This window comes from Peromyscus eremicus, chromosome 2 (assembly GCF_949786415.1).
Source record: "Peromyscus eremicus chromosome 2, PerEre_H2_v1, whole genome shotgun sequence".
Lineage (NCBI taxonomy): Eukaryota > Metazoa > Chordata > Mammalia > Rodentia > Cricetidae > Peromyscus > Peromyscus eremicus.
The window spans coordinates 139,246,033-139,267,516 of NC_081417.1; the positions used below are offsets into that span (position 1 = coordinate 139,246,033).

A 21,484-nucleotide genomic window follows, 5' to 3' on the forward strand; every position below is an offset into this window, starting at 1 on the left:
TCCCTGAAACCCGAGGCAGCCAATAAATGCCTGAGTGGTTCCCCCATCTCTGAACCGAGTTGGAGCATGTGTTGGGGGCAGACAACACTTAATTATCACTTAGTCTTTAATTAGCACTTAATTATTAACACTTAATCCATCTGTAAAATGGGGACACTAATACCTGTTTCATAGGGATGCTGGGAGGATTAATTAACGCTCACAGCCCACTTTGAAGATTCAGAGCCTTGAAAGAGTACTCAGCAGTGACATTAATCACTGCAGCGGATGCACTCCTTTTCCTAATGAGATCCCTTCTTCCTCTCTGCCCCTTCCTTGCCTTTCCAATATCCAGCCCCAACAATATCTCCTCAACTTTTCCCTAGTACAGAAACACTTAGCTCTGTGTTTCCCAGACATGGGATTTCCCATCCCGGAAACCGGCTATTTACAGCCATCTTCCCGCACTTTAATTTTCTATTATGTCCTCTGAATATGTCAATGCCTTCCCAGTAAATATTTTGATGTGCGCTCTTGCAGTAGCTCTGTGGATGCTGAATGGGACAGCTGCTTTCTGTATTAGGGGATTCCAGATGTGGTTTCCAACCACCAGACTCATCTGTGCCAATGCCTGAACTTTTCCTGCGAGAGGGGAAAGATCATCCAGTTGCCTCTGAAGACAGTGATCTAACCCCTAATCTTGGTAAGAATATTCCTGTAAGGACCCCAGATCTTCATCTTAGTTGCTTTTAGAATGAGAAATGCCTCCTTAGCAGCTGGAAAAGAAGGTCTCTTCCCTCGCGCTGAAACTTCAGGACCTTGGCCAGCTCCCTCCTCCAAACTGCCCATACTAAGGATTATGGGGATGGAGAAAATGTATGTAGAGCTTAACACCGGGCCAGATCGTTCAACCCGAAGTCAGACTGCATTCCCCCTCCCTTTATTTCTTGATAATCAACCAAACAGGGTACTACTCACTCTTCTTGGAAGCTGACAGCCGCAGTCATTGGTGCGGAGAGTTTCTCCAGCGAGGTCCTGGGCTGCAGGGACTCCGGCAAGCCCTGAACTCTCTTCCAGATGTCATGGCAAATCTTGTCTAGGCTATCCTGGGGAGTGTCCTGGTGGATCCAGACATATCTGGGGAATGGCCCCAGGGCGGAGGGACGCTTGGCCACCAGGGCCGAGGATGGAGGGAGCCCATTTCCACTAGCCATCCTCTTTCTCTCTTTCCGGAAGCCCCTTTGTCCACCCAGGGCTGGGAGACAAAGGGACTGTCCACCACCAGCCCTCATTCACCAGAAAAGGAGCTGAAGACTGGGCCTGGGAAGTAGTCAGTTCTGGCTGGCTGTTGCTGCAGCCAAGGGGTGGGTTTCAGAGGCCTTTGGTTTGGGTAAGGATGAGGAGTAGGGGGCAACTTTCTTTTGGGGAGGGGGGGCTTATGTTGACTTGCTTTTATTTGCTCTTTCCTGACTTTTGCCCCCCTCCCCCTCTCCCTTAGAAGAAAATATTTAAAAGTCAACAAAAACCAGTAACTTAGTAACCGTGGAATGCCCCGGAACTCAGGAACCAAGCGCCTGGGCGGGCAGAATGACATCTGGGAAGGGCTGGAGGGGAGGACTGGCTCTCCCCACAGAACCCTGCACTCCCCCGTTGCGACACTCCTGTGACACCTTTCAGGGCCTGGGGCTCAGCCCATTCTCGCCTGTCAAGCCACCAAGAGGGTTGAGTAAGGGCTGGGCACTGTACTAGACTGGGTGGGGGGATGCCATGGGACTGTCACCTCCCACCTTCCCAGAGATCCGGTGCACACCGAGGGCTAACGGCCCCCGCCCACCGCAGGTCCTGGCTTTAGCTCTCCCGGCTGCCCCCTTTTCGTCCCTCTCTCTCTGCTGCTGCTGCTCTGCCTCCCTAGAAAGAAATCTTCAATGCGGTGTTGTGCTGGCAGTCAGCCTGACCCAGGTCCCCAGCGGACACCTGTGGCGCCTCTGCGCAGAGCGGAGACCCAGCACAGCAGGGGTCCCAACCCTTAAAACGGCGCCGATTGGGCAGGGCGGGCCCGAGCGGGGGCCAGCAGATTTGCGTGCCGAGTAGCTCCCACACCCCTGCCGTCGAGAGCTGGGATTCTTTCTGTGGGTTCAAGCGCAACGGCTCGGCCGCTAGGTGCGCGGGGGCACGGGCCGGGCGTTCGTACCCAAGGATCTCAGGTGGAGTGGGGGAGGGGTGCAGCTGGGAAGACCCCAGGAAGCCTCCCTTTCGAAGTAAGTCAAAGTGAAACAGTGTCTCTACCCCACCAATGAATACAAACTTCAGAGCCTGCGAAGGTGGGGGACTTGCCCCTTGGTCCTCTGGCTTTAAGCCTAACTGCCGAATGCCAAGGGCTGAGCTCAAGCCTTATGCTATTCAAGCTAAAGAGTTTAGTACTACTTTTTATTCGGCATACACGGTGGGAGGAAACTGAGTCTCCAAGTCCTAAAAGGTTGTGTCCAGAGTTCAAGAGGGAAGACTGGAATTCAAAAGCTCCGGACTCTAGACCTGATCTAGTGCCCTCGGCTCCCAAGCAGATCCCAGCGCTGGGACATGGAGGCAGGCAGAGGTGGAAAAAACAAAAAACAAAAACAAAAACAAAACTCCGCTCACTCACTCTTTACTAGGGATCGATAGTCCCCACCCCACCGTAGCTTCTCCTTATAAACGTGCACAGCACCTTGCCAGGCAGTCCCTGGTCTCCCACCCATCCCACCCCCCACCCACAAAGCAGTGGTTACTCCTCAAAGGGTTCACCCTGGGAAGAACCAGCAGGAGTTGGAGGAAGAAAGAATGGAGGCAGATGGAGACAGCCCGGAGCAGCCAGTCTCAGTGAACTGACACTATACTCCTTAGCTGTGTGACCTGAATCCTTCTTCCTTTTTCTCCACTACTCACGGACCTTTCTGTACCAGGTAAGCTGCTGGGCGCTGGAGAAGCAAGATGATGGAGAAAGATCTGCTGACTCCTTTCGCAGAGCCATCTTCTGACCGAGGGAGGTGTATTATTAACTCAAAAAGCCAGAAGCAGTGACCACAGATAGACCAAAGAGCTGCTGCGAAGTAGCCCATTTTGAAGACTGAGTTTTTGAGCTGGGGGTGGTGGCACACACCTGTAATCCCAGCATTTGGTAGGCTGAGGCAGGAGGATCTCAAGTTCCAGGCTAGCCTGAGCTACACAGTGAGCCAGTCCATTATATTTCTGGCACACAGTAGGTACTTAATAAATTCATGTCGGATAAATTAATGGCATACTGTATATAAAGTGTCTGGCATACTGTAGGTGCCCACCACGTAGCTTTGCTCTTTACAGAGGGGCTGAGTTCCTGGAAATGTTGACTCTGAGTTTTGCAAGCTGAGCTTCATTCCTTTTTGATTTTCATTATGAAATTGAAGATGTGCTCCTTTGGGGAAAATTCTGAGGACCTAGACTGAATAAAATTATAGTTAAGAATGTAGAAAACCTTTTAAGAGTGTATTTAAAGGAAAAGTGATCACTTCTGATGAAATATTAATAGTTCTGAAAATGTCACTCAGTGTTTGTGCCGCTTGGCATTTGGTTGGCTAACACCCATGCTCAGAGCAGTGCCAAGACCTTGCACTGCCCAGGCCACAGGATTCAGAAAGCCAGCCTGGCTCCTCCACCCACACCCCTGCATTCTATTCCCCTGAACAGGAAACCAGGCATGGAGGACTAAATCAGAAAGGACAGGAGAAAAAAAAAAAAAAAAGGTACAAGAAGCAGGAGTACCGAACAAAGGTAGAGGTGGGTTTCTTAGAGTACACAGGCTTCTGCGAGATGCTGAAAAATCCTTAAGTGCTGTCTTTAAAACTGCATAAAGCCACATCTGATATGAATGCCACCAGCCTCACGGAGTTATTGAAATTTTAATTGTATTTTAACATAAGTTTAAAAATTCAGTTCTTGGGCTGGAAAGAAGAGGGCTCAGTGGATAAAGTACTTGCCCTGTAAGCATGAGGCTGCCCTGGTTTCAGGTCCCCGACGATGACGACGTTATAAAGAAGCGAGGCAGCAGTACCCTGTAACTCCGGCACTGGGGAGGTAGAGGGTAGAGACAGGAGGATCCCTGGGTGTCATGGAGAGGTTAGTGTTAGCTCCACACAAGTTAGAGTCATCTGAGAGGAGGGAATCATTGAAAAACTGCCTCCATAAGACTGGCCTGGGGCTGGAGAGATGGCTCAGAGGTTAAGAGCACCAACTCCTCTTCCAGAGGTTTGAGTTCAATTCTCAGCATCCACATGGTGGCTCACAACCATCTGTAATGAGATCTGGCGCCCTCTTCTGTATGCATAATAAATAAATAAATGTTTAAAAAAAAATACTGGCCTGTAGGCAAGTCTGTGGGGCATTTTCTTAACTAGTGACTGATGTGGGAGGGCCCAGCACACTGTAGGTGGTACAACCCCTGTGTTGGAGGTCCTAGGGTGTGTAAAAATCCAAGCTGAGCAAGCCAGGCAGAGTAAGTCAGTAAGCAGAACTCCCCCTTGGCCTCCTGCCTCCAGGTTCATACCTTGAATTCCTGCCCCGACTTCCTTTGCTGATAGACTGTGATATGGAACTCTAAACTGAAATAAACCCTTTTGTCCCCAAGTTTCTTTTAGTTATGGTGTTTTATCACAGCAATAGAAACCTTAGCTGAGACACTAGGGATGGCTGGCCAGCCAGTCTAGTGGAATCAATGAACTCCAGGGTCAATGAAAGACCCTGTCTAAAAAAAAAAAATAAATAAATAAGAGAGTGGTAGACAATGCAACCCAGTGTATTGACCTTTTGGCCTCCATATATATATATGGCCTCCATATATATATATATATATATATATATATATATATATATATATGAACACACCACATAAGCACACATACACACACACACTCACCTATTTAAATAAAATAGAAAAATATCGTTCTTCACCTGCACTAGGCACATCTCAAGTGCTCAAGAGCCACCTGTGTCTGGGATTGTCATGTTGGATAGCACAGAGAACATACCACAAGACATGGACTCTGCGGTGAGACTACTTAGGTTTAAATTAAGATTTCATTGGGCTCTGAGTTGTCTGTCGTCACCAGAAACTGAGGGGAGCACTATGTGCTTTGGCGTACTGGTTTGTGAAGGCTGTCACATTGTATGCTTGAAATGTAGAAATTTACTTTCTAACATTTCTAGAGGCTAGAAGTTCAAGATACAGGACTTGAATTTCGTCAGCAGTGTTGTCTTCATTCGGAAGTGTGACGATCAATTTTAATTGCCAACTTAACTTAATCTAGAACCTGGGAAGGGAGTGACACAGCGAGTCTTAGGGTGATAGTTTGAATGTAATTGGCCCCCATAATCTCATAGGGAGTGGCACTCTTAGGAGGTGTGGCTTTGTTGGGGTGAGTATGGCCTTGTTAGAGGAAGTGTGTCACTGTGGGGGTGGGCTTTGAGGTTTCCTATGCTCAGGATACCTCCCAGTGTTTCAGTCGACTTCCTGTTGTCTGCAAGATATAGAACTCTCAGCTGCTTCTCCAGCACCATGTCTGCCTGCATGCCCAACATGCTCCCTGCCATGACATAATAGACTGAACCTCTGAAACTGTCAGCCACCACCTCAGTGAAATGTTTTCTTTTAAAAGAGTCGCCATGGTAATGGTGTCTCTTCACAACAATAGAAACCCTAACTGAGACAGATAATCAACATAGATTATGTTGAGGTGAGATGATCCATCCACTGTGGGTGGCACCATTCCCTGTGTCCTGAACTGAATGAGTGGTACTTGCATACAATCCCAGTGTTGGGAAAGCAGAGAGAAGCAGCTCTCTAGGGCTGGGTAGAATGGACCTGGTGCTAGATGCTCTGTTATGAAGTAATTGCTTAGCACATAGTAATTGCTAGAACAACACCTGGCACAGAAGAGGCCCATCAAAGCACCATGCATTGGTTTGCTTTTTGATTACATTGAAATGTATGCTATTGGAATCTCAGAGCTGTGGCTTCTGGGCTAAGTGAAGCGATAGAGAATTTTAACTGGGGAAGTCATCAAGTGAGCCTCACCAGGCTGTGATTACTTTTGCATTTGTGCATGTGCGTGTGTGTGTGTGTGTGTGTGTGTGTTGTGTATGTAGGCTTACCTCTCTCTCTCTCTTTCTGTGTGTATGTGTGTGTACTTGAGTACATGTATGTGCACATTCATATGGAGGTCAGAGATTGACTTCAGGTGTCTTCCTTGATTTCTCTCTATTTTGTTTACTGGGCCAGGGTCCCTCATCTAACCAAGAGCTCTTCATTTGAGCTAGATCAGCTAGCCAGCTTGCCTAGGGTAAATCTCCCTCAGCCTCCCAGATCCTGGTATTACAAGAGGGTTGCTACACCCACTTGGCTTTTTATGTGAATACTGGGTAGATGAACTCTTTCTCATGCTTGTGCATCAAGCATTTTGTGCATGTATCGTTCCTACCTGACCCCCACCCCACCACTGGTTACATTTTTGAACACAAGTCATGGGCCCCCATAGTGTAAGGCACAGGGATTAGAGAAGTCCTGTACCCTAGACAGATCACCACTTCATGAAGGAGCAAAGCAACCCACCAATGCTTGGCACAGACTAAGCTAATTCCAGTGTCCAGGGAGTTATGTCCCCCTAGCTCCCAAGACTGGTAGAGGCTGAAGATAGAGTACTGAAGAAGACAGGCTTGGCTTCCAGGTTTTTGTTTTGTTTTGTTTTGTTTTTTTGTTTTCTTGAAGCCTGCCATTAATGGTCACAGACACCATTTCATTTATGAATTATTTTTAATTTGGAAAAGTTCTTAAATTCCCTGTTACTCTGAATATGACCCTGAGCAGCTTGTTTCGCCCTTGGTGCTTCAGTTGGCTTCTCTACAAAACAGACCCAATAAAAACCCTGACCTCAGAGAGCTGTTTGGTGACAATTGAGACAATATGTGTGAAGAGCTCAGTAGTTTGGTGAATACACTGTCTCCAGTGAACGTTAGCTGTCATTGGAGAGGATTCTTGCTTTCTTCCTCTTACCCACCCTTTTCCTACTTTCTTTGTGCCTATCTTTCCTTTTTTAGAGAAACAAAAACATGGTTGCGTGTAGCCCAAGGATAATCTCACACACACACACACACACACACACACACACACACACACACACACACACCCCGGCTGTACTTCCCAAGGCTATGTTGGGATTCCAGGCACACACTGCCACACCTTGTTCATAGGGGCTGGAAACTGAAAGCAAGGTCTTGTGAAGGTTAGGCAGGCACCCTACCAAATGCACTCTCTCTCCAGCCCCAACTAGAAAAGTCTCAGGGGAAAGCAGCATTCCTATGTGCCCTCCAGCCAAAGGCTACTTCTGCATCTGACAAACAGACTAGGTGGCAAAACTCAGAAAAGGGGGTGTGTCTTGGGCTCTTTTAAAATCTCAATGGAGCATTGGGTACAACTCAAAGTACTTACCCAAGCATGCATAAGGAAAAAGAAAACCAAGAGCCAGCTGTCAGGAAGCTGAGGCAGGAGGATCTCTTTATAAGTGTGAATCCAACCTAGTTGACATAGTGAGGTCCAGGGCAGCCAGAGATATATTTAAACCACGAGTAATTATTTAATTAATTTATGGTCAATTGTTGTTTCTCCCCAATCTTGTTGCCTACTCAGGAAATCTTGTGCATCGAGAAAAACTCTAACCTATAAATCCTTATTAAATGTAATAAAATTTTTATGCCTACCAAATTCGACAGTTAATGAAGTTGCCATAATGTTACACTTTGCATTTGATTAAATATTTACTGATTTCCATGTTGCTGTTTTCTTCTTTTTCTTGTGGGGCTAATAAAAATTTTCTGGCCTCAAATTCTTTTGCGAGTCCCTAAAAATATCTATAGACAACCCCACCCCATTCCCATTTCCTTCATATCTAAAGGGTCAAACTGCCCAGAGGTAGGGACTGGGATATCCGAGGATCCCAAACTTCTTGAGGAGCAAAGTATCAGGAAAAAGAGGAAGTTGCTGTCATCTTGTCTCAGCAATGGAAGAAGGCTGTAGGCTGGCCAGCCATTTCCAGGGCTCTGGAAAGGAGCATACAGTGTTCTGGAAGCAAGACTGTGACTCCTGTCGTCTGTCTCCCGGGCAACACCACCACTGACATTGTGGTGGGAGAGTATTCGTCCTTTGGGCCCACAGGTGAGGAGGTAGGCAGGAGCTTGGAAGGTAGCAACTGAGGCACTTGAGTTAAAATGTCTGTCCTCCTTTTCCCTTACTTGCCCTGTGCCTTAGGGATTGCCTTCATATGCAAAGGGACTACAACAAGGAGTTAAGGGGATTTTGAATAGGGAAATGCAGGCTGGGATATATGTGTGTGTGTGTGTGTGTGTGTGTGTGTGTGTGTGTGTGTGTGGTGGAGCTCTTGTCTAGCATGAGGCCCTAGGCTCAATCCCCAGTACTTAAAAAAGTAAAAATAAATTAAAAAAAATAAACAGGGCAAGATGCATGTAAGATTCCCAGTATGAAGTCTGGCCCTCGGTACAAGAAAATCAATATTATTATCAGCAATTATTATGAGCAATCTTGTAAAAATGTCAGTCTATGAGATCTGGGGTAAAGCAAGGCCATGGTTTGAGGAACAAAAAAAAAGAAAGAAATAAAAGAAATAAAAAGGAAAGGGCATGACTGCTCCTAGATATGGTAGAGGAGAGAGTTTATTATAGATATGTCAGAGGCAGGGGCATCTGGGAATGTCCAGAGTGAACATGACCCTGAGCCATGTGAGGAGTGGCGGGGAGGGGAAAGGGGAGAGAGGGGAACCAGGTGGAACAGCTGGGAGGCCCAGAGTAGACTAAAAGACCAGGAAACCAAAATGCTTGGATTATATAGGGGAAGGAAGCTGGGGGAAGGGCAGCCCAGCTCCTGGGCTGGAGAAGTTTAGGGTAGGGGGCAGGGTATGCAGGCCAGGAGGACTGTGTAACAGGAAGGGACTGAGGGATGCTGGGAGAATCTGGCAGCCTTGTCCACTTTGTTATGCTAAATAGGCACCTCTGCCATTTGTCCCAGGGTTGAAACCTAGCAGTCTGCAGAAGTGGCTTGCGAGGGTGGCCCAATGAGATAACAATAAAAGCCAGAATCAGGCTGGCTCCCATTTTGGTCCCCCTGCTAGACCAGTTATGCTAGCCACCTGGAGATTTCTGGAGACATTCTATACAAGATCCCTGCTGAGTTGGCTAGTTTTTGTCCACCTGATACAAGCTAGGGTAATTCAGGAAGAGGAAACCTCAGGTGAGAAAACGCCCACACCAGACTGGCCTGTGGAGCACTTTCCTGAATGATGATTGACGTGGGACAGCCCAGCTCATTGTGCGTGGTGATACCCCTGGGTTGCTGGTCCAGGGTGTTCCAAGAAAGGCTGAGCAAGCCACGGGGAGCAAGCCAGTCAGAACACTCCTCCACGGCCCTCTGCATCAGCTCCCATCCTGCCTGAATTCCCTCAGTTTTAGAGTGTGACCTGAAGTGTCAGATGAAATAAACCCTTTTCTTCCCAAGTAGTTCTTTCATGGTGTTTTATCATAGCACTAGAAACCCTAACTAAGCCACCAACTAGAAGCTTCCTGCTTTACTTTGCCTTTCTTGACTTCTGCACTGGGACATTGGTCACCGTACTGATTCGAGGAGGCTTTCAGACTTACAAGTACAAAATTTGGCATTACAGAGTTAAGCCCAAACTGACTCCATTGGAAGAAGGCAGGAAGACTTGCTGCTTTCAGGCCCCTGAATTGGTCTGTCTGCATGGAGGTAATGAGGTAATAAAACTAGGTATCCCTACTTGTGAGCTAAAGCAGAAGTGGAAACAAGTCGAGAGGCAGTTTTTATTTCCTGACAGCAGAAAACACATATCTTCATCTGCAGAGACAAAGTGTTTCCTGGAAATAACCCCAAGCATGAATTTATCATGAGTCCTTGCATAAAGGACACTGAGTGACATAGTGGGCAATATATTCCGTTCTGCTTTCCTAAAAGACAGCGATGCTGTTAAGGTGGTCAGTTTCTCATATCAGGGCTCTCTGAAGATAGAGAGTGTAACATTAAATCATAACTCAGGGAAGGCATTTCTTTAAGAAATGCAGTCAATGAAGCCCAGGAGACAGTAGTGAGTCCATTTCACAAATACTACTGAGAATCTTCTCAAGGATTTAGCCATCTGTCCATTCATTCATCTAGCCATTCACTCACCCATCCCCTTATCTATCCAGCCCTGAATCCAACCAGTCATCCAAGTTCACGGAATGTCCACTGACTTAGTTAATGGTCTGTTGCTGTGCTAAAACACCCTAGTGGAAGCAACTTAAAGGAGAAAGGCCTTATCCACATTCAGGAAGAAGAGCCTGAAGAGGGAGTGGGTCAGACCTCTGGCAAGGATCCACTTCCTAAAGTTTCCACAGCTTTCTCAGTCAGCCCGAGACAAAGTGTTCCAGCATGTGAACCTCTGTGAGACATTTCACAGACAGCCTGAGATCGAATGAGTGTTCCAGCATGTGAACCTAGGCGAGACATTTCACATTCAAGTTACAAAATCCACCAAGGCACTGGCGGAGGAACGCTTGAGAACTCTCACATCTGTACTAAGTTTTGAAGGGCAAGCAGGTGAAGGCCAGATGCAGGAGGGGGTGGGAAGCATTCCAGGTAGACACAGCAACACACAGCAGGACCCTGAAGGAAGGCTCCCTGTAAGAATGTGAGGGCCTCGGTAGGGCTGGAGCAAGGAGGTCAAGACCAAGGAAACGCGAGCTCAGCAGCACAAAGACAGACAATGGAGACAAGACCCTTTGGGGTTGGGGGGGCTGGCAGGAGTTTGGATTTCACCCTGCAGGCTCACAGAAAGTCCAGGGAGGGCAGTGGAATTATGAAGTCCATATTTTAAAAGAGAATTGATGGCAGAGTGGGATTGGTGAGGGCATGAGCAGAGGCGGGTGCCTCTGCCTTACTTAGTGGTTAGACGTAAACAGAAGGACAGATAATGGGGTCTCGCTCAGGATCTGGTATTAAGGGGGCTGATTTTAGAAGACTAATGATCATGTGGACATGGGGGAGCAGGGTGACTATCCAGGTGTCAGGTTCTGGAGTCTATGTGGGTATGGACAGTGTTCACTGAACAGGAGGACTGAACAGAAGTTAGAAATGAGTTCTGTTCTGAAAAGGCTGGAAGGAAAAGCCTCCTGGGTCATTCGAGAGGAAAGAATTCCAGGCACTGGGAACTCAAGGGACGAGATAAAGTTTTTGCCACCAGGAGCTTCCAGTCAGCCTGGGGGATAGCAAATGAGAAAACTGGCCAGTAGAGAGCCTGGAGTGGCACAGACAGAGGCCTGTGGTGCCTTCCCCTATGCCCTTTCTTGGTGCCACAACCTGGTGCAGCATCATCTTACGGTTATCTTACCTCCCTGCACTAGCCGCTCTGGGATTTCTTTCTAGAAAATGCTACTTCCCACCTACCTCCCTGCCTCTTGACTGAGCATGGAGGTGCTCTTGTTTCCATCCCATCCCATCACCTAGCATAGTTAACTGGGCTTCGTTGTTTAGCTCTTCTTAGTGCACCATCAACCAGGTCAGGACAGCAGCCTTGGGAGATGTCTCGTTCTTTCCGAGTGTTTCTTTGAACCCTAGCACAGAGCATATAAGGGAATGCTTGTAGCATGAATGAACGAGTAAGTGAGGAGTTCATGAACGTGGCTGCCTAAGAAAACACAAAGGAAACAAAGCTATGCCAGGGTGTGACTAGCTGCTATAACAGCCCCCAGTCACTCAATGCCTTAGTACTGTTCAAGAATATTATACACAGAATGGTCCAGGATGGGTATTTCTGGTGGGCAGGCGACTTTCCTTCCCACGGTGACTTAGAGACCCAGGCTTCATCTTCTCTGTGGTTTAGCCATTCCCAAATGTTCTAAATCTAGTCCACTCTTGCTTATACCCCTTTGGCTAATACCTGTCTCACACTGCACCCAACTGCAAAGGTGGCTGGGAGATGGAGTCCCGACTGAGCATTCACTTCTCACAGACAGCTCAGCACTACACTGTTGACGTTTGGGTGGGACCATTCTTTAGGGGTGGAAAGAGCCTCTCCAGGCATCATAGGCTAGTTAGCAGTAACCTTGGCCTCTGTCTCCTAGACACCAGTACTGGCTGTCAGTGAGACAAGGAAAAATGCCTGCACACACAGTCAGATGTGCCCTGGAGGGAAAAATGATCCTCCATTAAGAATCTCTGTTATGAAAAGGGAAGGAGGTATGAGTGATGTCCAGCTAGTAGCCTGTGACTAAAGCATCATCCCACCCAACAGGGGGGCAGAGTGGGGAAAACTTACAAAAGGCTGCCTGGGGGAGGTGGCACTTGAGCTGGGTAGTACTTAGGAGAGGAAGTGATGTTGCAGGCGGGGGAAGTGGAGTGTGGAAGCTAAACGGCTATTGAGGGGAGCTTTAAGGAGCTATGATAAGCCTGGGCAGCCCCTTTTCTATGGATTACGACTTGGCACACACAGGGAAAAAAAAACTGAAGTGTCTTGTCCCCCGTGTGAGCCCGTTCACAACTAGAGATTTTCCCGGAAGAATACGAGAATGTGGTGGTCCCGACACTCAGTAGCACTGGAGGGAATAGCTTGGACTGCGGTCCTGCTCAGGTCTCCCTCTGTGTTCCGAGCTCAGTGTGGCTCCTCCTGGGCTGTTCATCCACGATTCTGTCCCCCATCCTACTAGCACCAGAGCACCAGCCTCACCCTTGAGAAATCCTCAGTTCGGTCTAATCACACCCAGGGTTAGAACCCCACTCTCAGGCGGACCCCATCCTTCCTTCCCAGGCCAGCCCTGGCTCCAAACACCCTCTGAAGGCTCACTCCTCATCCCTCAGCATCCACAGCCCAGCCTAGCCCTCACATGGCTTTGGCGGCCATTTGTGCTCCCTCCGCACAACTCTCCTCTCCGTTTTTTCGTCCTCTCTCTCCCAGCTTCAGAAGGCTCTTTGATTTTCTTCTTGGGTCAGAATGAAAGTTTCAGGGCACCCAGACTACAGTGCTTAGTTGAATCAGCCTGAGTTCTCCAAAGCATGAGGCTTTGTTTTCTTTCTAAAACAAACTACGATCTTATCTGGATATTAGGCTTATCTTGGCAAGTCACTACGCTGCACTGGCTTTTTTTTTTTCCTTTCTTTCTTCCTGCAATGTGATATTATGAAGAGACCTTGACCCAAGGCTGCCTATTGCTTATCTGGGGGAAAGGAAGGGGTGGCTCTGGGCTGACAGCCACGCTTTCCTGGGCCTGAGGGATGAGGGCCTGGAATGTCTCGATTCCTACTTCTCAGCCTCTCTGCTGGTTTCAATCGACATAGCCCGCTCCCATCTCTTCAGTCCTGCCTTTGCCCATATTCCTCGGGCCATTGCAGTGGCCTCCTGAGCGGTCACTTCTCCTCTGTTCCTCCTCTTCCTTTTCATTCTTCGCAGAGAGGTCAGACAGAGTACACGAAGTGCTGTGCCACTTGGCTCCATGGGCTAGAAAGGGAAATATACCTCTTAAAACCAGCACTGCATCCACCTTCCACAGTAAGTCTTACTACATACAATCCTCTGTGATGCCCACAGCTTAGCAAACACCCATCTCTCATACTCCTTTACTCTCATACTCCATGCTGGGGCTCAAACTCAGGGCTTCATGCCAGCCAGCCAGCCAGCCAGCCACTCTACCACTGAACTGTACCTTCAGCCCTAACAGACACCCGCTTAGATAGGTGTTCTGATTGTCATCTGTCTGCTCCTCCTCCACCTGAAAAGCTCTTCCCACGTGTTAGGTTGTGCTCCCACTTCCCAAAAGATGTAACTTGATGTCACCTCCCCCGTTTTTAGTATGTGACTTTATTCGAAGATAGAGTTTTTAAAGAGGCAATTAAGTCAAAATGAGATTGTTAGGGTGGGATCTTAACCCAAAATGATTGATTCCCTCTAAAAGGAGGAACTCTGGGTGCAGGTGTGTAGAGGGGAGCACCTGGGAAGATGCAAGAAGTCCCTTATATCTACAAGCCAAGGAAAGAGGCCTCAGGAGGGGCCACGCTCAGGGACGTCTGGAGCCTCCATAGCTGTGAGGAAATCATTGTTGCTTAAGCCACACAAGCTGCAGTTATTTTAGCCCTAGCAAGAAGATACAGCTCTTTCCCATTGCATAGGATAAAGTCCAAATCCTCACCAGCCCCAAGGAGATCTGCATGATCTGCCTCCCGGCCTGAGTCAGCCCTCCATCTCTGCATCTCTGGACCATCTTCCCTGTTCACCTCACTCCAGCCTTACTCTCTGTCACTTGGAGCCTTCCCACGAGGAAGGTCTTGCCTGATCCCTCGGTACAGAACCCCCTTTGCGACTTGCTTAATTTTAGATCCGTTTTCATGGTCACATCACAGAGAGCTTCCCAGATGATGCCCGTGAAATTCACCCCATAGTCTTCCACCTTTCCTTCATCAGCACCCTTCGATAGGAACCTTAGGCATGCTTGCTTACTTAATGGCTTCATCAGGTTAAGAAATGTCCACTATCCTGTCTATTTCTTTTCTAACACGTTGTGTAAATGGATCTTCATCCTCTTCAAGTCCTTATCCTGGCATCATGGTCCAGCCCAGATCCTCCTGGCCTCCTTAAATTAGCCTTCTTGATACACCAAGTCCAAAGCCACCGTAGTGTGCCGATGCGGATCTGTGTAGCATGCTTCTTCTTCATCTGTGGTGATTATAGCTGTCTGGCTGGATCAGTTTTACCTGTGGGTTTCCACCTCTGCTTCCTCCCAAACCCGGACCACACACTGAGCATCTCCACAGGGCTCACAGCACAGCCTAGCACGGGGCCCCTGAACACAGGAGGCGCTGGGTAAATTTGTGTGGACCCAAATAGATCAGAGTAAGCCCCAGAGGTGGAGGATATGAGTAAGTGGGTCGTTTACAGGGATTAAAACTGTGCCCCTGCCTTCCACAAGCCCCGGGAAGAGTGGAGAGCTAAACAGTCATTTTCCCAGAGGAATTCAGGGTGAACTTCATCTGTTAGTTCCAGTCAGCCGGCTTCTTGGGTAGGAGAAAGTCCACTGGCTTTGAGCCCCACAATTATGGAACAGCCCAGCTGTAGGCTGCAGAGGCCTGGCCATCACTGCGTGCCTCTCCCTGGAAAAGAACCCTGCTCACAAGAGCGAGGGGAAGGGCCAAGAGTCTACCCTAGGCAAGGTCCAGGAAGCAGGAAAACCTCCCCTAAGGCCACACAGCACCATATCCTCCCTCCCTCCAGCCCTCCGCAGGGCTGGTGGGAATGCTCAGCCAGCCTAGGCTAGCTGGGGGCTGGGTCTGGACAATGGGAAGCGAATAACCCCCTCCTCGCTGCCCCAGGCACATAAAGCCGGCCTTTCACTGGGGCTTTCTGGCTGCTTCAGTTGGTTCTTGGCACGCATCAAGGTCCTGTCGGTAGGGGCCAGGGAAGCAAGTGTGATGGGGGTGGGGAATGGGGCCCGCGATTCAGAGAATTCTCCGTGCCCACCCCGGGGGCCACCGGGCTGGCTCCCCAGCTGTGAGATGAGCTCATGCAGGGAAACCGGAACCACCAGGGGTGGGGTGGGGGAGGGAGAAAGACTCATACCAAGCGCTCTGAGAAAGCGTGGCTCTGCGGGGCAAGTTTTTGGTGGGAATAAGAAACTAGCGTCCACTCCTCCTGCCTGTGCCCCTCCTCTCCAATCCTAGCCATAATCCCGAAGCCTTCCCGCATGCCTTTCCCGGAAAATTCCCAGGCTCGCCCACAGCTGGCCAACTTGGGTTTCATCAACCCCCTCAACCCAAGTCGCCAACCCTGAAGTCCCTCCCTTGGCCCTTCCCAGGAAATGTCCCGGCCTCGCCGCCTGCCATCAGTGGTCCTTGTCTCCTGAGCCTCCAGGATGCCAGAGCGCCAGCTTGGCCAAATCACTCGGTTGCCAGACTCCCTAAACGCAAGATCTGCCTCTCTGGGTGCTTCTGGCAGAGGGGGTGGGGTGTACACTGGCAGGTGCTTCTACGCTGCGCGCGCCAGGCGGGGCCTCCTCCCCCAGCCTTGCCGCTCGTGGTCCCCTCCGGTCTCCCCCACCTCCCTAAGCGTCTCTTCGCCCTAGGCAGGAGTTTGGCGTTGACAACGAAGGAGCCATCGTGACTGGCAGAGCAGCCTAGGGTAGACCAGACTCAGACTGCTGCCGAGGCGGGGTGGGGGATGGGGAGGGGACCTACGTTGAGCCCTTGAGGTCTGAAGGCAGCCGCTACGGGCCTGAGGAAGAAAAGGGCTCACTTCCTTGGGAGAAACCCATCTGGTTTGGGGCCCTGGCTGGGAAGATGTGGGAGACAAGCAGGGCCCATTCGTAATTTGAGGATAAATTGTACAAGTAAGTCTTAACACAGTCCTTCCGCCAACCTCACACCCCTGCCCCAACCCAGTACACACACCTGCGATTTTGTCTTAGGCTAGGGGTAGGACTGCCCTGGACCTAGTGAAAGGGACCCTTCACCCCGTTTCACTCACTCTTCAGTTCTTAACCCTGCCTCCTCCTGTGTCCACGCACCCATCTCCTGGGATGAGCTATTGCGAACTGAGCTCCCGGACTGTCCTCCCCAGCCCTGGGACTGCAAGTTCAAAGCTAGCCCCCAAAATTATCCCTTAAGAGCCACGACTCGGGGAACTGCGATCTTCTTTGGCTACCTTTCCCCAGACAGCATTCCCATTTTCAAACGTAGAGGAGGCGTGAGTGTGCCTGTGTGTGCGAGTGTGTGTCTCTATGCTTGTGTATGTGTGTCTACGGGAGGGGGTGTATTAATGGTGATCTTATAAATGAAAGCTGGAGGACTGAACTTAAAAGAAACTGGTCAATTGTAAAACAAATGGGAATAAACAACCCTTTAGATGTAATTTGTGGTTTATGTGGAGGTGCAGGTGGCGCTGAATACCGCCCCCCCCCATTTTTTTTCCTTAGCTGCGCCTCCACCCCCAGCATTTGGAGCGGCGGAGAAGCGGCTCCGGAGTGATTAATCCGGGGATAATTCACCCCCCCCCCCGCCCCCCGGCGCGAACCCCGCGAAGCGGGATTGGAGCGAGTCATTTCCGAGAGCGCAGCGCGCCTCTCCCCGGCCGGGCGGACACTTGGTTCATTCCAGCCGCAGAAGCTCAGGGCTCCCGCGTACCGGGATTTTTTTTTTTTTTTTTTTTTTTTCTCCCGGAGCAGGAAGGAAAAAAAAAAAAAAAAAAGCTTCAGAGCTCTCCTGACCTCCTTTCTCCTCGGCGGCGAGCGGAGCCTCTCCCTCGGGCTGCCGGCCGCGCCATGCCGCGCTCGCGGGCACCGGAGCAGGGATGTTGCGGCTGCCCGGCAGGGAGGGCTCGCGGCGAAACCGGGATTTGGGCGCTTGTGCCGGGCACTGGGAGTCGCTGGGGCCGCCCGCCGCCACCACCGCCGCCGCCGCCGCCGCCGCCACCGCCGCCACTACTGCTGCTGCTGGGCTGGGGGCTGCTCAGTGCCTCGGCTGCCGCGGGTGAGTCCGGCCGCGCCGCGCGCCCCACCCGAGCCCACCCAATCTCGACGCGGTCCCCGTCCCTTCCCCCACCCCGGCTTGGCTTCCTCCTCCCGATTACCCACCCTGCTTCTCATCTTCGCCTCTGTCTGCCTAGATCCTCCACTCCATCTTCGACCACGTCCTCACCTCTACCCTCATGGACGTCCCCAACCCCAGCCGCAACTTGGCCGGATCCGGCTGGTGTTTGGGGCCTGGGAGACAGACATCCTCTCCCCGGGTTGCGGGGCACCTGGATTGTGGCTTCAGTTTCTCCAGCCTCCCAGCCCCCCCAAGGTGCCAGGCTTTTCCGGTATAAACTTTCCCGGAGCCCTACTCCCCCATCCGCTCCCCTATTATGTCTGGCACGCCCGTCCCGGGGGTTGGAGGCTCGGTGCGCCCCCTCCGCGTCTGCAGGGTCTGTCTTTCCCTGCCCCCGCCCATTTTCTCCGACCAAAGCCCTTGCCCCCGCCCAAGCAGCCCAGAGACTGCGGTCACCACCCCCCTCCTAACACGCCCTCCGCCCCCTCGGTGCTTGGGCTTGGGGCGGGATGCAGGTAGGCGCGCGCCCAGGTCGGGGGTCCGATGCAATCTTTCTTGAAGGGCTTATGTGGGGGGCTAGAGGGGGCTGAACCACTGGAGGTGGAGGTGGGGGGGGTCGTGCCAGGTTGGGAGGGAGGGAGGGGAATGTCGCCGCCAGGGTCCGCGCCGACACATCCCCCTTGCTCGGTTCCCACTCCGCGCCAAAGTGCCCTTTCCCGCGCCCTGCTGCAGCCGAACGCCTGGGCTGCGGCAACCGTGGCGCGGGTGGCAGGACCCGGTCTCGTTTAGCTAGTTGGGACAGACTTGAAGGGTGAGGAGAGCCCCGGGACTTTAGGATGGATGTCTGGTTGCAGCTTATAGTTCGTGGCGGGGGAGGCACGTGGACCTAGTAGTGAACCCAGTCACACTAGGGGTTACTGGTTTCAACTGGTCCTCTCCTACTTTTCCCACGGCACCTTCTGAAGCGTAGCAACAACGTAGAAAGTTCCTTGTGCCTGTGAGGGGACCGGTCCAAACAGGGATGCCTGGAGCTGCATTTTCATTTCACTGGGTACTGACACCCGCTGGGGAAGAAAACCCCAAGCACCTGATGCCCAGGCCTGGAGCCAGGACCCTCCACCATAGAGTAGCACTTGCTTGTTGTTTGCTTGGTATTTTAAAACCACAGGTTGAGCCTCTGGAGCCTTGGCCTGGGCTATCCCAAACCCTGCCGCTTCTTGGTAAGTGCGCCTCTCCCATGGTTGTCCAGTGAATAAAGTGGTAAAAACTCTCAGGCCCTCTCTGGCCTCCAGTGTCTCGTGTCTTCAGACCTTGTCATCCATCCCGTAGTCACTCAGTGTTGGGGTTCCCTATCAGGGAGGGCTCCCCAAGACAGTCCTGTCTGTCTATCCCTTCTTGACCGGACTTTCTCAGTTCACCGAAGGAGTCATAGCCACTGACACCCAGAGAGGGGCGCCCGTGGTGCGCGTGCCTCTCAGCTTTGGCCTCTCACACACCCACACCCACCACCGGGAGGCTGCTCACACCAGTGCTTCTAGTCACCAAGAAGACTTCTCATGGGCTGTGGGCTCGGTTGTTACTTGCTGTAGGACCCACTGGATAGTTGTCCGGGTTAGGGTCCTCTCTGCCTTGGCTAACTGGAACTCGTTGGGGATTGCCGACTATGTTTTTCGTGCTAGGTCTGTCCCTGCCCCCTTGAGCATGCCATGCCCCTAGGGAGAGAAAAAGGCCGACTCACCCGGGCCTGCCCAGTGTTCAGCATTGCTGGAAGGCTGCCTTGTTGAGATCCATTTGTCGTTGTCTCTTGGGTAGGTACATAAGTCGAGTGTGTGTGTGTGTGTGTGTGTGTGTGTGTGTTTCTCAAGGAGGGGCAGTTGCTCTCTGGCAGGCCCAGCTCTGGCTCGCTTCTTTTGGAAGCTTTCCTGTGCATTTCCACATACTGTCTGGCCTTGCAGTCAGCAGACATTTGGAAATGGAGTTAGTGACAGATCTGCAGGATGTGATGTGTGAGGCATGGGGAAAGGAAAGGCGTTCCTTTTGTGATCTCTTCACACTGTTGACTTTAAAAGATCCCTTGGGCATTGAGGACCTCCCTTGACTAGGGGGCTGCTGGATAGAATAAATATGAAAGTTTGGTGTGTGTGTGTGTGTGTGTGTGTGTGTGTGTGTGTGTGTGTGTGTTTTCCTTGTCCATGCCTGTTTCCTTCCACTTCATCCTTCCTGGCCTGTCTCCCATCACACCCCTACCCCCACCTGTCTTAGACCCCAGCTTCCCCAGAGGCCTCTCCTTAGTTACCTGCCTCTTCTACTCTCTGCCCGTCACTCTCCCTCTTTGAAACCTGCTGATCCTTGGCCTGTAAGCAAGTGTGTCTTTCACATAAAACGCATCATAAAACACTTGGCCTTCCTGACCTCTTTTAACTACCTTCCCATCCTCCCTAAGCTCTCCTCAAAGGGGATATTCACTCACGGTCCCGGCTCCCAGACACGCCGGTGCAGCCTGGCACTGAAACATTCTAGAAGAGACCGTTGTGATCGCCCTCACTGCCAACCCCATGGCACTTCCTCTGCCTACTCGCCGTGGCCTTGGCCACTCTGAGCCACTTCTTTTGAAGTCTCTCTCTTTCAGGCTTTGGGGATTTTACATTTCATTGCCTCCCAGTCTCTAACACTGACACTCAGCTTCCTCCCTGAAGTTTGGGGTCCTGGAGCAATTACTTGGCTCACTCAGTCCTCATTCTGGTGAGCTCATCCCTGCTTAGCCCTCTAACACTATTCAGAAGCTTCCAGACAGATCTGTCCTATGAAACGTCTCCGGATGTATGTCTGTTGGCTTTCCAGTTCATAGATACATTCAGTCCATTCAGCCTCCACAGCCACTTGCCCTCCGGGCACCCTACCTTGGTGCTTCCCTCCTAAGGTACTGCCCAGTTGCCCAGCCCAGAGCCTTAGGTGGACCCCTGTCTCCTTCTGCATCATTGGCCACTGAGGCCTGCGATCTGACCCCCTCAGCTCTTCTCACAGCTGCTTTTCTCTGGGTTGAGAAACTTTACATTTTGAAAGGGCCGGGATGGACCTTCATCCTCAAGGAGTCATTACAAATAGAACAGATATTGAATCGTGCATGTAAAGAGTTCTGATTTTCTTCTAGGTCTTCACCTTTAGGGTTAAAAAAAAAATAAATTTTTAGTTTCTGTCTTTTGCATTGCTTGTTACTTAAGGACTGACTTTTAGTCTGCCTCTTGCACCAGACGGACCCAGTGTTCTATTATGGTACCCAATAAATGTAAACATGTTTGTCTGCCTCAGCTACTAAGCCATGAGCTTTCCGGGTGCAGAAACAGTGCTGTGTTTCTCTTGGTAGCCCTAGAACACGGCTACGGTAGGCCTGCTCAGCACAGAGCTGCTGTCTGATGGGCACCTGTTCCACCAGCAGATGCTTTTCGTCTTCTTTTCCTTGGATAGTTTTTCAGGGATGGATGAAGCAAAACTGAGTTTCAGGGACTAAGGAAGCCAGCTGGTTTGCAGAGGTAGCGCAGTGACAGACACCAAGTTCAGTTCCCAGTTGCTCTACAACTAAATGTCACGGGTTGATAAACCTGTGTCCTAGATTCTAGAAGCAATGCAACAAGTCTCAACTCCCCCTCGCCCCCAACAGCGTTTAACGGCTTGGTCACCAAGATGGGTTTGGGCTTGGAATCTCATTTACAATTGATTTGTAGGCTTATGGCTAATAAAATAAAATAAAATAAACTAGGCCAACGACAGTACATCAGGCAGTGCTGGCCCTGTCTGGGGTTGGTGACTTGTACAGCTTTGTTGGAAAACTAGTGTACAGGCTCTGATACACTGATGGGCTCTGTTGGTCCA

The 21,484-nt window shown here is 50.7% G+C and overlaps 2 protein-coding genes across 2 annotated transcripts in view; one reads left to right on the forward strand and one right to left on the reverse strand.

Annotated features, from left to right (window-relative positions):
- C2H1orf94 (chromosome 2 C1orf94 homolog) overlaps positions 1-2,147 on the reverse strand; it is a 43,342-nt gene extending 41,195 nt beyond the window's left edge. Inside the window, exon 1 of the mRNA XM_059254991.1 lies at positions 958-2,147. Coding sequence (XP_059110974.1) covers positions 958-1,271 — 314 coding nt within the window. The 5' untranslated portion in view covers positions 1,272-2,147. The remainder of the gene's footprint in view (positions 1-957) is intronic.
- Positions 2,148-17,346: 15,199 nt separating this feature from the next.
- Positions 17,347-21,484, forward strand: part of Csmd2 (CUB and Sushi multiple domains 2) — a 570,924-nt gene continuing 566,786 nt past the window's right edge. The window contains exon 1 of the mRNA XM_059254992.1: positions 17,347-17,554. Coding sequence (XP_059110975.1) covers positions 17,347-17,554 — 208 coding nt within the window. The remainder of the gene's footprint in view (positions 17,555-21,484) is intronic.